The 15,704-nt window shown below is 44.4% G+C and overlaps 1 protein-coding gene across 1 annotated transcript in view; it reads right to left on the minus strand.

Annotated features, from left to right (window-relative positions):
- Positions 1–2,580, minus strand: part of vtcn1 (V-set domain containing T cell activation inhibitor 1) — a 7,604-nt gene extending 5,024 nt beyond the window's left edge. Inside the window, exons 1-2 of the mRNA XM_070838424.1 lie at positions 2,546–2,580; positions 1,916–1,980 (exon numbers count right to left, since the gene is read on the minus strand). Of these exons, the coding sequence (XP_070694525.1) occupies positions 1,916–1,980; positions 2,546–2,580 (100 nt within the window). The remainder of the gene's footprint in view (positions 1–1,915; positions 1,981–2,545) is intronic.
- Positions 2,581–15,704: the final 13,124 nt, after the last annotated feature.

Below are 15,704 nucleotides of genomic sequence, written 5' to 3' on the forward strand. Positions count from 1 at the left end.
ATGAGAGAGCTGGAGCAGGTTAGAAAAGTGGTTGCGTCTGCCTCCCTCCTCAGATTTGAGCTGCCAGTTAACATGGCACTTAATGCGGCAGTTAGTGTGACTTTCCGTCGCTTGGAGGCTCATGGAGGCGGCTGCGTGCGTTTCTGTGTGTCTGAAGTCACATCGTTGCGACCGGCCCGAGCAGTCCTACGTTTTTCTGTATAGATAGTGAGTCTGCGTGACACGCTGTGGGCATGAGAGCGAGTTTTTCACAAAATCTTCAGACGATTTTTCTGCTCCTCTCCACTCTAGCGATGACATCACCCACTCTAGCCCCGAACATTCCACCACACACACACTAATGTTAAATCTGAAAACGGAGTCAAAAACTTTTTTTTTTTGAGATACGACCGTGGAGAAACGGTGAATGGCACGACCGGCGTTGAATGATGTCCTGAGAGAGGTCGAGATGATGAACGTTTTACAGGTTGAATGGAGTTTCTGGCTGAACGTATGAGGGAGCTGTGAGGGCTTGAAGTTTGATGAAGAAATGTGGCTCTTGAAAATTTTTCCCATTCATTTTCTATGGCAAATTTGGCACACGTTTTGCCGCGTTGCGCCAAAACGTGCTTTTCGATTGCTTGGAAAAGTCATAGCAACTCGACCGCCACCGAGCCGCACGTTTTGGTGCGTTTTTTATGTGTGTGGTGCGAAAGCTCTGGGAGGAGTAGCGCCGTGAAATTTTGCTACGGAAGAAGAATAATAAGTCAAATAAACGAACAGAATAATAATAGTGGGCCTTGCTTCGCAAGGCCCACTATTGTGCCCTATGCTTTGCATAGCTGGCACAATAGTGGGCCTTGCTTGCAAGCGGCCCCCTAAAAAGCCAACAATGCATCGGACCAGAACTTCCACCTTTAACCTAAACGGTAAACACACGGTAACACAGAACGAGGAACTAACAGAACCAAAACCAGACAGTTGAGAGGGCTGCATCATCTGGAGAGAGGAGATCCTGCTCCTCCTGTCCCTGCTGGCCCTGAGGAGGTCCCTTCTGATGTAAGAGATGGGGGCCAAACACAAAGTCCTCCTTCTGTTTCAGAATGCATTATTAGGATTCAGCAGCTCTCTTTGTGTCTGAAGCTTCGTGTTCGCTCCAGCTGCTCTTCAGGAAGCATTTTCACTCAAAACTACGACTGTGGATCTTGTTCACAGTGGACTCAGGTGAGGGTGGGGCCTCATCATCGCTAATATAGAGGAAATATTACAGTAACTCCTTGAATGCATATACGGACAAGTGAGAATTAGATAAAAGCCGATGTGACAGAAACACAAACCTTTCCTTACACCTGGTCGGGGAGCATTTTTAAAAGACACATCTGAAACTTAAACTTAAACCTGTGATCTGAGAGCTTCTTGGCTGTTTCTGTTTCTGTCGTGCAGGCAGAGATGCACAGTGCAGCTGAACTTGTTGTCCCACAGGGAAACACACATCCTGATAAACAAACATCTGCACTGAAAGATTAAAGAGTCCCGGTTCTCCTTTGTATTCTGTGGATAGTGATTACTTGATAAACTATGACATGATTAATAGACCAAACCCTCTCACCTGAGCCCAGAGAGATTATTGATCTCAATGCAACAAACCTGGTCACAAATAGAAATAGAAATATGACTCTAACCCTACCAGCTGTGGAAAAACCTTCACTCATCATGTTTACATCGAGGAAAAAGAGGAAATGACGTGTTATAGATGTTATAGATTCAAATGAACATAGAACATCACACATGAAGCTCCACGCTGAAACAGACACAGAATAAAGAGTTTAGACAAACACAGTGTTTGCTGAGCACACCCACGTGTCCCCCCCCCCAGGCCTGACACAGGACAACAGGATCTCACAGGGGGGCTAACAGGTCTTTTAATGGGTCTTACCAGAGAAGGTCAAGGCTAAGATGAGGATGATGACGGCCGAGAACAACACGATGAGGGTGATCATGCTGCACGTGAGGAGAAGCACAAAGACGGAGGACGTGTGAGGAAACAGACGCTTTCAGATCAACTTCACAGAGACCAAGAGAAGAAGTTCTGTTATCAAAACAACGGTCTAAAAAACACAGTGTTTGAATTAAAAATCTAAACTGAGGAAAAGTACAGAAGTATCATCAGCATTAAAGCATTAAAGCAGATAAATGATGATGTTTGACTCTAATACTGATGTATTTTACACTGTGACTGACACATCAGTGCACAAGCAGCATTTTATAGCTGCAGCTGTTTGAGGTGGCAAAATATATCTGCAGGGTCTTTTGGACTTTTCTCTTCTATTTGTCTTTTTTTGTGATGTTTTTAACTTTCTTAGAAGTTTAAAGTGGGAATATTTTTTTTCTTTCAAACAGCTGAAAACTCCTAAACACCTGAAATGTGACAAGAATCCCCAAACAGACTCGTAAGAAGTCACAACAGCTGAGAACTACTGGTTTGATATTAACAGTAAATTGTACAGTAGTCAGTTTCGACCACAGTTGACACCTGAAGAGAAGAGTTCAAACCTTATGGCCACACCTGTAGAAGATGATCTGCCCGAGGGAGTAGCCCATGGCTGCAGACTAAACCTCCTCAGAAGAACAAACTATTTGATGCTGATGTTCAAGTCAAAGCTCCAGTCATGCCACCCCCCTCGAAGTGTCCCCCCGTCCTCCAAAAACGACCCACACACGCTCTCTAGGCTTCTCCTGCTTCCACAGAAGGACTTTCTCACTCGCATGGCTTCCTTCACAGCACTCTAAACACAACACCATAAGTCAATATTACCTTTAAGGCGTGTGCTTCACTCTTGTTGTCACAGCAGCCAGTTTGTCTTATCAAAATAAAGGGGCGTGCTATTAATTTGAAAAAGAAAGCGGCTCCAACTCGGCAGCTTGTTTCCTCCCAAAGGGGCCAAATGTGGTTCAGTGTGTGATGAACTGTAAAAATGTGCAAACTTCACTTTAACTACGACACTGGTTGTTTAGGTGAACACAGCATGTAGTCCTGGCTGCTGCTGCTGCTGCTGCTGCTGCTGGCTACCATTGTGTGAAGATAATCAGTTTACGTTAAAGCAAAAGACTGACAAGTACCCTGGGTTTTCTCCAACAGTGTACTTAAGGTGGAGTAGAGAGAGAGCAGGGAGAGCATGCATTTGACCCTTTCATGCACAGAGGTCACTACAGCTATTCAGAAGCTGTTTTCTTGTATATGCATGAGTTTTGATGACACAGTTGCACATCAGCCACTACAGTGAAGCTACTGCATCATCTCATCCACTGACTGCTGCCCAGAGTGAAGCCAAGATGGCCGACAGACAGCCAGAAACACCGAGTTTCTGTTCAAACCTTCTATAAAAAGAAACCCTTGCAGGTAAGAAAAATATTGTGACATGAAGTAACATCTAAGGAGTCTATTACAATGAGTCTATTACTGCTGCTGGTCTGTTCTTGTTTCTGTGTTTAAAATGGAGCTTGAAGTTTTTGTACATCTTTATCTTTTGTAGGAACTACAAGGAATGACATGACGCCAGCCATAAGAACATCCAGTGCACCTCACTGTGGCTGACAGTCGATGGATCGTCAGCGAGAGACTTGGGAATCTATACAGGAGAGTGAATTCCTCAATGCTGTTTTGAGTGGACATGTACATATATCTTTATAAAATATGGGTTGAAAAAGTTCAAACTTTATTTTTTATGCCTAAAGATGAATAAAAACACTTAGTAAAAAAAGTCCTGATTGATCATAATTCATGCATGAAAGGGTTAAACTCTTCATAAGAGCCAAAACAATGAACTGATTTTAAGGTTGGCAGCTTGTTTTATGGGAAAAGCTTCATTAATAATAATATATAAATAATTAGAGACTTTTTAGGCCCATATGATGATGACATCCACTGAAAGAGAAACAAGACAAAACCATCAGCACGACACCTCAAACCTCAAGCCTGCATGTGACAGACATTATGATTTATGCAAAAGTACATTAAAGTCACACAGACATGTGAAATAAGAAGTTCAAGCATTAATTTCAGTTTCACAGACACACGAGGAAAATTAAATGCAAAGCTAATCTCCAGTAAAGCCGCTGCTCTTATAGAAGACATTTAGTGCAGCTACACAAATAAAACCCTGCAGATCCAGTAGCTCAAGGAAAACCTAAAAGTAAGTTATGTTAAAGTCACATTCAGTCATTAGTCAGTTTTATAAAACAGCTAAAGCAACCTTACAGACAAGGAAGCGGGTAACGAACTGGATATTAAGAAAAAAACGTAAACCACATCCATATTCATGCATCTTGGACATTTTGACCAGACGAAGATCCAAGTAGGATCAAAACATTGTCACTTATGATTAAAAAGATTGTGACATGGAGCCATCAAGCTGCCAGGAAGGCATGTTCACATGATGCTTGCATGATGACCTGACCGGTAGAAGCAGTGAGAGACTGATGAGGGAGGTGGGAACAGGTGTGTGGGTGGGTGGGGCGGTGAAGTGAAGTGTGAGAAACACCAGCAGTGTGTCTGCAGAGGAGGGACAGAGAGACAGACTGTGACTGTGAGTGCATTTCCCAAAATGTTGAACTACTCCTTTAGTATTTTGTATGCGGTATTTCCCCTTTTGATCTCCAAAGTGATTAATGGTCAAAATGAGGATCTCTGTGATTTCTGTGAACAACAACACTTTGGAAAATCCTCCTCAGACTTTAGAGAAGTGAAAGCGTTGATCATTGTGAAAGTGCCGCGGCCTGGCACAGTGTGGTCCAGATGGATGTTTAAAAGTGAAGATCCTGTCAGCTTCTCATACCTGACACCAAGACGCCGAGGGGGAGCATCACACCACCTGTTCTAACAGGAGCTGAGACTGAGCTGCGACAGGACATCTCACACTTGTTGTCAGCCAGCATGCTCCACCTCAGCCACGATGGTCTTCAGAGGCTTTTTGAAATCTTATCTAACGCTGTGAGCACGCTCCTGCTGCTGGTCCTCTTCTACATTCTGCAGTACATATTCGACATGGACTTTGCATGCTCGTGCAGACCAGGCGTACACACCAATGCTGTGCTGTACCTGGTCGCTCCTCCTGTCATCCTCACCTGGGTTGCCTACATCCTCGAGTCTTTACACCAAAGGAGGACTTTCTCCAGATGGCAAAGCCTTTGTCGCAACAATGCCTGCTGCTATTTGGTTAAGCTGCTGGTCCACTACTTGAGTCTGTGTGTTGTGTGGATATCCACCGTCCTGTTTGATGGAGACTGGTATTTCTGCCTGATGACAAACCTCGACGCCTCTCAGACTGGAATGCCGTGCAAACAAAACCTGACCTTCACGGAGAAACACATCAAAGCTTATTACAAGAACAGATCACTCGTAAGTAATGACACACACATCAAATCTGCTGAATTAAAACAGATATGAAATTGCTCCATGAAGTCAGGAATGTGTCAGGAGGGGGTCACAGAGGAGGACTTGGGGCTCTGGATGCTGTTACCTGCCCCGGGGCTCCTGGCTGGGAGACATTAAATCTGAAATTAGTCCACTTAAAGAAAACAGCTGTGTTTTTCAAGTTCTCTGTGTAAAATCTAACTATAATTTTTGTCTAAAACTTTCAAAAATCAATTGTCAGTCTCACCAGAATCTGTATTGATGTTTTGTCCAAGACATAATCTCCTGAGATTAGCATACTAACCCTGCCAGCAAGCCTTCGTTCACATTTCACCACTTCGTAGCTCAGGAGCGAATCGCTGCAGCGTCCAGCGTCCATCGTTCCCTCGGTCCATCGTTCCCTCGGTCCATCGTGCCCTCGGTCCATCGTTCCCTCGGTCCATCGTGCCCTCGGTCCATCGTGCCCTCGGTCCATCGTTCCCTCGGTCCATCGTTCCCTCGGTCCATCGTCCCTCAGTCCATCGTGCCCTCAGTCCATCGTTCCCTCGGTCCATCGTTCCCTCAGTCCATCGTGCCCTCAGTCCATCGTTAGATGAAGAGGAAAAGAAGCGCAGATGAAGCAGCGGCTTCAACTTCCACTTCATTGTTCAACCCGGTGCTGTAAAGAGACCTTGAAGCTTGATTGAGACGAGACAATGGCTGCAAGTTTTTTGAGGACATTACAAGGTTAATTAGGGATGGAGATGGAGGAGGAGGAGGAGGAGGAGGAGGGGGAGGGGGAGGGGGAGGAGGAGGAGGAGGAGGAGGAGGAGGAGGGGGAGGAGGAGGAGGAGGAGAAGGAGGGGGAGGAGGAGGAGGAGGTTTGTTTGGAGCAGGTTTTTATGGCTTTACTCATTGTTCCTTTAATATTAAGAATAATAATTATCCATAAAGCTTCCAGTTCAGAGCACACTAGAATATTCTCCTCAGGCCAACATATTATGCACATAATACTTTTAGTTATCAGTTATTGGGCTTTAAATGTATGTTACTGAGAGTTCAACACACTGCAACTTCAGAAAACTGATGTTTTCAGCATTTAGAAGGAAGAACCAAACACAGGACTGCTGCGTGTTGCTCAGACGACACTGAAAAGTGACAAACTGAGCTGAGACACGCTCGTCAGCATGCTGAAATCAGTGCTGCCGACTATATTAAAGCATTGACGGTTGGTAAGAGACGGCTGATTTCAAGACTCATCCCTTTTTATTGGTCTGTAAGATCCTGAGATACTGAACACAATCAGAGATCAAATATGTTACTTAAGAACAAAAGAAACAAAGGTTGCTGCTTCACTGAGCTAATGTTGGATCTCTAGTATTCAATATTCTGTTCGAGCAGATAGTTTGTTCTTTTATTCTTAAAGAAACGTGGACACATTGTCCAAACCTTATGGGTTTATAAGACACCAGAGCATTTCAGTACAGCTCAGGCAGGAAGGTTTTGTTCCTAAAGCACAGTTCAGTAAGTGAATGTAAGGAGCAGCAGGTTTGAGCCTGACGGCGTTTAAGTTCAGTGAAAATGTTAAAACCAAAAAAAAACCACCCTGTGTTTTATCAAGTCAAGCTGAATCAGTTTTGTTTATTAAGCTCATTCACAAATAATAGTCAACCAAAGCTGTACAGTCTTCAAGGCAAAGTTAAAGGTCAAATCTGGGGAACCCCAGCAGTCTAAACCAAAGAGATGACGACGCTGCCACCTCTCTAGACGTTACTTCATCATGTGAGCCTGTCAGGCGCTGCAGCTGGAGAGTTGGTAGCCCAGACAAGCCCATTCGTTGGTCAGCTCCATGAAGCCGGGGTCCTTGGTGAGTCCGCTGGCTAGAATCATTCACACACACACACACAGATGGAGGGCAGTTAGATCCCTGATGGTGCTCAGTGTTTTCTCTGATAAAGTGCAGCAGCAGTAATGATGGAGCTCGTATCGCTGTGAATGTCTGCGTCACAGGAAGTGATCCTGGCTGCACACTCACCTGCCAGCAGGTTGTACAGGTTGCAGTAGTTCTGGCCGCCATCAATAAGGTCGGTGAAGCTGAGAGACTTGGACATACCCTGGAAAAATAACAGGCGAGGACATAATAAAACATGTTTCAGCCACAGTCAGATCACTGAAGAGGTTTAATCAGTGATGAACAACTCCTTCAATGATCCTCTTTCTGTGTTTGGTTAAACACTCTTGACTCTGGTGACGTTTTGGGGTTTGGTCCAGTCTTTGTTTCCTGTTTCCTGACATTTAGAAGAGCTTTAAAAACCAGTCCTTGTTCTCACTGAAGCCAAGGATTTATTGTTGCTGTCAAACTGTTGCTTTGTCTTTCTTCACTGCATCAGTGGCTTTAATACAAAGAAGTGATGTGATGTGAGCGTTAATGTTTTAGCAAACATTTATCAGAGCAGTGAGGTCAGGCGGCGCTCAGTGATACTTACATACACCTTGCAGCCCGAGGTCAGAACGTCGGGACTGAGGCTGAAGGTTATACTCTCAGCCTGGAGGCCGTCTGGGGATGTGTGGTTGGCGCTGATGGTCAGAGGGGTGGCTGACACCAGCTGGAGCAGACAGCAACATGGATAGAACTTAGTACTGACTTGTAGAGCTTAAATATACTCTTGTCTCCTCCTGCTGAGCACTAACAGAGGACGGGTCCTTACCGAATACTGACACTCATCACAGCCCATCAGAGGGCTGAAGGCTTGGATCTGCTGCACCAGTGCTATGCTGACTTCAGTACAAGGTGTTGTAAAGAGCCTGGAGGGAAAGAGGGTCACACAGTTTAGACACTTTAGTTTAAAAGGTTCCCGTTCTGCAGCCCCGACACAAAGTCCTCTCTAAAGTCACACCTAAAGACACACAGAAGAGTGGAGCTCATCAGGGAGCTTCAGGTAGTTACCAGAGCGAGCTGCAGAAGGCGTGGTAAGGAGCGGGGACGGCACATAAAGAGCCAAACAGTCCTGCAAAGAGAGCCGAGGCCAGCGGCAGAGTCCTCATGGTGCCGGTGAAGCAGGTTTCTTCCTCCTGGAGCAGGACTGCTGAGAGTGTGGTGGGTCCCTGAGCGGAGCGTCAGCTGCTGGTGATCAGTCTGAGTCTGGACCTGCAGCTTTATACCGGCTCGCCACAAAGGAGCCCCAAATTGATTAGGTGGAGGGTGTGACCTCTGGGTCTTGTGCTGACGGTCTGATCCGCTGCTCTTGTGCTGTCTTTACACAATAAGACGGCTTCATGTGTTCATGTGGTTCATGTGTTCATGTTTCCTGGAGACAAACAGGGAATCAGTGAGCACTGTTAGAGGATAAGAATCTGCCTCTGGAACAACATTTGGACAATCTTCACAGGAACGAGCCAACTGTGGAGCTTTCATCTGCTGTTTTAGGTCTTCTTCCTTCATTAAAGGGACGTTTGCTGCTCTTCTCTTCAGTCTGGCCTCCTGACAAACTGGTCACCTGAGCTGGAAATCACAATGTGAATGCAAATGAAGAACAAAGTGATTTCATGCACATCTGCAGGGATAAATTGGTGCCACTGGGTCCTGTGAAATCAGGCCCTCGGGCCTTTTTCTGAGGACGGGGGGGCTTTAGCAGCCTTTCTCCATCAGAAAACACTTTAATTTCAGGCTGCCAGACTGAACCAACTCACAACTTTTCTTCTTTGTCCAAGTCCCAAAGCCTTCATGTGGGGAAATAAAGCAGAACCTCTCTGTTCAGATCCAAATAATAATGAAATCATAAGAGTATTTCTGGCATCTTAAGGGTGGTGGAGGGAGGGACTCATGACCTCAGTGTTTCTTTGTCATGAACTATTGAGAGCACATGGGATGGAGACGACCCCCCCTCTCTTGATATCAATGAATGAGAACAATGGAGGGCTCGTCCATCCATCTGATTAATGCATGACGTTGGTGAGCTTCCACAGGCAGTGACAGGAAGAAGGTTGGGACGAGGTCTCTCTAACTTAAACTCCAAATCACCATCAGTGAGGTCACAAACATCAGGTGTCCTTGCAGTTTGAATGCAGTCAGGAGTTCACCCAGGTGAGGACACAAAAACAAAGCCCCCCCCCTCAGGCTCTCCCAAATGTGGCAAATTAAACCGACTCAAAGAAGGTTTTGTTCCAGGAGGACATTTTCTGTCTCAGGACGGTAAAACAAGAACAATGAAAACTGCTGGAGCTTCACTGAAACCACTACCTGTTAACTAGACCTCTTTTAGGATTAACATCTATACTCTTGGTATCTTTTTGTTTTCCAGGACTTTGGCTTTGCTGTATTCGGGTGTTTTATCCTCGTGTGGACCTTTGTTGAAATCATCAGAAAGAGGACGGGGAAAGTATGGTGCTGGTCCAAACTGGAGCTCTCCCACCCTCCGTACTACAAAGTGCTTTATGGTGATCTTCTGAAGGAGCAAGTCCGCAGCCATTTGAAAGATAAGCTAAGAGCTATAGCGACAGAGAGAGCCACGGCAATCTGTGAGCCCCACCTTCAAGCTATTGGGAATCATGAGAAGTCCTTCAACAGGACACCTGATGGCAACGACAACGTGGACAACACAGTTTTAGAGGCCTGGAGGGAAATTTCAGCCTCCGATTTCTGCAGGAAGGAACCTGAGAGGATTCACACACAGAGACAAGAGACCAGAGACGCTAACAGGGCACCGGATGAGCCGCAGGGATCGGATGATATGATTAGAAATGATTTGTCGTAAAGTGAAACTAATCATGCACCAATGCTAAACTATTTTCTCACAGATTCACCTCAGACTGCTGTGACAAGACCAGTCAGGTCTGTGATCAGGTCAACACAGGAGACACAGACATCCTTAATGTTTCACGTGGACAGTCATTCACCAGGAAAGTGTCAATAACAAAGTTTACAGGCATCAACAGGTATCACAACGCAGACCTGCTCCAGAAGGTGGCTGAAGGGATGAAGGAGGGAGGCGGTGCTCACGTGGTCAAACTAGTCGGCCCACACTGGAAAACATCTAAAGAAATCCTAGTTTGACTACAAGGCTGCATGTAAAGAGAAGTATTAGTGGAATATTAAGTCTGTAGCCGTGAAAACAGCTTGGTAGAGATGTTGTTTCTTTAGAATAAGAGCATTTTGTGCATGTGGACACAGTAAATGTTGGTTCCAGCGTGTGCTGCTGCTCCCACATGGCAAAAAGTCAATCACATCAAATGAATTCTGTTTCTTTTTATGTTTTTAGTCTTAACCTTCCTCTTGTGTTAGGGTCGGTACCGACCCGTTTTAGCTTTTAAATGGATAAAAAAACCACATACATTTGTTTATTGCATCAAGGCTTTATGACTTTGTCAGGAACCTCTATTTCAACAAAATAAAACAAAAAAACATGACTACTGGACTGCAGGGTTGTTTGTTTGATCTTGCAAATCTATATTTTTTAGATTTATGTTATACATATATAAATATATTTGTTCTGCTTTTCATTTTGTCTTTGTACTAAAGTTCTATTGCTGAAAATTTTTTTTACTTTTTTGCCTTTTTCTTGAAGTAAATATATATTTGGGTCGAAATTGACCCGTAACACCATAGATGTTACTATAGTCAATAATATTAAAATGAAAAAAAAACAAAAACAAATGTATTTCAGAGATGTGTTCTAAATCCCCTCAGTAATAGTCAGGTGACATAACAACCTTTTATTTATTTATATGATTCTCCTGAGGTTTTTTTATTGAAATCGAGGGGTGTACTGACAAGAAAAGGCCCAGGGGCCCACACCAAAAATATTAAAACCAATATTTTCATGGATAAGGAAGCCTAACAAGGTAACCAAGAGATGAGAAACAAATTGGATGATAACTAGTTGTTTTTAGTGTATTTTACAGCTGATTTAAGACCCGTTAACATCAGAGATGGTAACAGGAAACTAACACAAGAGGAAGGTTAAATGCCACAGAAGTTCCATCTATGGGCTTGTTTTGAAACTTTGCTCATATGCACATTGTATTTTACCACCAGCACGGTCAGGAAACAGTATGACCAGGAATAAAGTGCAGCTGTACAGTATCATATAAATACAGGATTCTTCTATTTTAGGTTAAGCTGTTCTGTTCAATGACATCTCAAAATAAATGTATATTATAACTGCACTCACAAGTCCATATTTATATTTCAGAATCTGTCCAGATCACTGCTGTCCCACTAGAGATGGAATTAAAAGAACCACAGCGCCATCTAGTGATGTTACTGGGTCAAATATATTTCAGCACAGTCTGAGAAAAGAGTAGTTGGATTGTGTCGTCCACTGAATATACACTATGACACTATGATCATAGTGACTGCATGTAGAAATGAGTGTTGACAGCTGTTTTTTCTTATTGTGCTGATGACAGAAACAGACCTGAAACTAATAAATTGTGGTTGTAGACACACAACAGTATCTATGTGTGTCAGTCAGACCAAACCAAGCCTGGGTTTCTCCTAGAGAGGACTTCCTGTTTACTAAAATAATGGACAGTCACAGTATGATGAGGGAAAAAACACTTGTTATTGTGTTTTTGTGTTTCACGACAAGCTGTAAGTTAGCTTTCGTTAGCTTTCACACAGTACCTGTTCCTCAGAAGTCCTTTTCCCAGCAGCCAGACTCATTAGAGAGCAGATAACAGACACGACCGGACGTCCTGCAGGACACGTCCCTGTAGGAAACAAGCAGAGTTTAAAACAGGAGAGTAAAACATGAGCACATGTCTAGTTATTATTCACTGTGGCCTAAAGGCTCAGCCAGAACAACAAATACAGTCAGAACACACAGAGTGTCACAGTTCCTATGATTGTTCTGTCTGTGGTTTTGTTCCCGTGGTCTCAGCTCAGGTTTTTAGGCTTTCTCTTGTTGTTGCATTGACTCGCAGGTAGTTTACAGATTTCCCTGACTGATCACCTGACTGATCCTCAGGCCTCATGAGGGAACACGACTTAAAAAGATATTTATCATCAAGATTTCAGGGAAAAAACACATTTTAGTTGTGGAAGCAGAGACAAAGAATAGAATCTCATGGCTACCAGGTTTTCACAAGTCCATGCTCACAGTAGTAATTTAAATTATTATTACTACCATTGATCAGTTTGACCAGAAAATCTGAACCCTAATATTAGATTATTCTGGAAAAGAGGGGGCAGTGGAGGCTGCAGCCTGCTGAAACACTTTTTTAGATCATCTTTGATTAAAAAAAAGAGTTTCTGTTCATGTGGGGATGTTATTTGGATGTGTTTAAGTATAAAAGTGAAAAGCAGCCGAAGCTTTAGAGGAGCAGCTCAACAGTTTCATACTTTAGCTCATCCTGGTTACAACGCTGGTTCAGTTTGGTGCAACAAGCCCCAGACTGTTGCAAAACCAGCACAGTGACCCACCGAGCCACACAAACCTCTGAGAAAACAGTTCACACAGCAGCAGAACAGACGAGGATCAGCCTGTGCATGCTGTTTAAAGTTAACATGAATGTCAGAGGCTCAATGTTTAGTCACTAAAACAGGCCTGAGGGAATATTTTACCTTACAGGCTCCTAAAACGAAGCTTCTTGGAGTGAACTTCTCATTTGTGAAACTGTTTATACTACAGATTAATCTGATATTAAAATTTTACCCCCATAACACAGGATTCTTTGGTCTGTTTCCTTTAAAAATCATTGTCGTGAGCTCGTCCTTTAGTTAACAGCAGTAGTGAGATCAAATAAAATGACCTCTAATTATAAAAAGAGGTCATGAAGCAGTTTTTTTTTAATTATCTTTATGTTCAGTCTTATGTTCTGTTAAAAGTCTGGTCTCATGCAGCTACTCTGCATTAGCAAAGCAAGTCCAGGGGGGGGATGACATTTTTTAGACAAGTGTTTTAATCTGCAAATCTCATTTTTCGACTGAACGATGGAAATGTGGCGACAGAAGCTTGGTGGACTTGAAGGTAAGTGAATGTAAGGAGCAGCAGGTTTGAGCCTGACGGCGTTTAAGTTCAGTGAAAATGTTAAAACCAAAAAAAACCACCCTGTGTTTTATCAAGTCAAGCTGAATCAGTTTTGTTTATTAAGCTCATTCACAAATAATAGTCAACCAAAGCTGTACAGTCTTCAAGGCAAAGTTAAAGGTCAAATCTGGGGAACCCCAGCAGTCTAAACCAAAGAGATGACGACGCTGCCACCTCTCTAGACGTTACTTCATCATGTGAGCCTGTCAGGCGCTGCAGCTGGAGAGTTGGTAGCCCAGACAAGCCCATTCGTTGGTCAGCTCCATGAAGCCGGGGTCCTTGTTGAGTCCGCTGGCTAGAATCATTCACACACACACACACAGATGGAGGGCAGTTAGATCCCTGATGGTGCTCAGTGTTTTCTCTGATAAAGTGCAGCAGCAGTAATGATGGAGCTCGTATCGCTGTGAATGTCTGCGTCACAGGAAGTGATCCTGGCTGCACACTCACCTGCCAGCAGGTTGTACAGGTTGCAGTAGTTCAGGCCGCCATCAATAAGGTCGGTGAAGCTGAGAGACTTGGACATACCCTGGAAAAATAACAGGCGAGGACATAATAAAACATGTTTCAGCCACAGTCAGATCACTGAAGAGGTTTAATCAGTGATGAACAACTCCTTCAATGATCCTCTTTCTGTGTTTGGTTAAACACTCTTGACTCTGGTGACGTTTTGGGGTTTGGTCCAGTCTTTGTTTCCTGTTTCCTGACATTTAGAAGAGCTTTAAAAACCAGTCCTCGTTCTCACTGAAGCCAAGGATTTATTGTTGCTGTCAAACTGTTGCTTTGTCTTTCTTCACTGCATCAGTGGCTTTAATACAAAGAAGTGATGTGATGTGAGCGTTAATGTTTTAGCAAACATTTATCAGAGCAGTGAGGTCAGGCGGCGCTCAGTGATACTTACATACACCTTGCAGCCCGAGGTCAGAACGTCGGGACTGAGGCTGAAGGTTATACTCTCAGCCTGGAGGCCGTCTGGGGATGTGTGGTTGGCGCTGATGGTCAGAGGGGTGGCTGACACCAGCTGGAGCAGACAGCAACATGGATAGAACTTAGTACTGACTTGTAGAGCTTAAATATACTCTTGTCTCCTCCTGCTGAGCACTAACAGAGGACGGGTCCTTACCGAATACTGACACTCATCACAGCCCATCAGAGGGCTGAAGGCTTGGATCTGCTGCACCAGTGCTATGCTGACTTCAGTACAAGGTGTTGTAAAGAGCCTGGAGGGAAAGAGGGTCACACAGTTTAGACACTTTAGTTTAAAAGGTTCCCGTTCTGCAGCCCCGACACAAAGTCCTCTCTAAAGTCACACCTAAAGACACACAGAAGAGTGGAGCTCATCAGGGAGCTTCAGGTAGTTACCAGAGCGAGCTGCAGAAGGCGTGGTAAGGAGCGGGGACGGCACATAAAGAGCCAAACAGTCCTGCAAAGAGAGCCGAGGCCAGCGGCAGAGTCCTCATGGTGCCGGTGAAGCAGGTTTCTTCCTCCTGGAGCAGGACTGCTGAGAGTGTGGTGGGTCCCTGAGCGGAGCGTCAGCTGCTGGTGATCAGTCTGAGTCTGGACCTGCAGCTTTATACCGGCTCGCCACAAAGGAGCCCCAAATTGATTAGGTGGAGGGTGTGACCTCTGGGTCTTGTGCTGACGGTCTGATCCGCTGCTCTTGTGCTGTCTTTACACAATAAGACGGCTTCATGTGTTCATGTGGTTCATGTGTTCATGTTTCCTGGAGACAAACAGGGAATCAGTGAGCACTGTTAGAGGATAAGAATCTGCCTCTGGAACAACATTTGGACAATCTTCACAGGAACGAGCCAACTGTGGAGCTTTCATCTGCTGGTTTAGGTCTTCTTCCTTCATTAAAGGGACGTTTGCTGCTCTTCTCTTCAGTCTGGCCTCCTGACAAACTGGTCACCTGAGCTGAAAATCACAATGTGAATGCAAATGAAGAACAAAGTGATTTCATGCACATCTGCAGGGATAAATTGGTGCCACTGGGTCCTGTGAAATCAGGCCCTCGGGCCTTTTTCTGAGGACGGGGGGGCTTTAGCAGCCTTTCTCCATCAGAAAACACTTTAATTTCAGGCTGCCAGACTGAACCAACTCACAACTTTTCTTCTTTGTCCAAGTCCCAAAGCCTTCATGTGGGGAAATAAAGCAGAACCTCTCTGTTCAGATCCAAATAATAATGAAATCATAAGAGTATTTCTGGCATCTTAAGGGTGGTGGAGGGAGGGACTCATGACCTCAGTGTTTCTTTGTCATGAACTATTGAGAGCACATGAGATGGAGACGACCCCCCCTCT

This window comes from Pempheris klunzingeri, chromosome 10 (genome assembly GCF_042242105.1).
Source record: "Pempheris klunzingeri isolate RE-2024b chromosome 10, fPemKlu1.hap1, whole genome shotgun sequence".
Lineage (NCBI taxonomy): Eukaryota > Metazoa > Chordata > Actinopteri > Acropomatiformes > Pempheridae > Pempheris > Pempheris klunzingeri.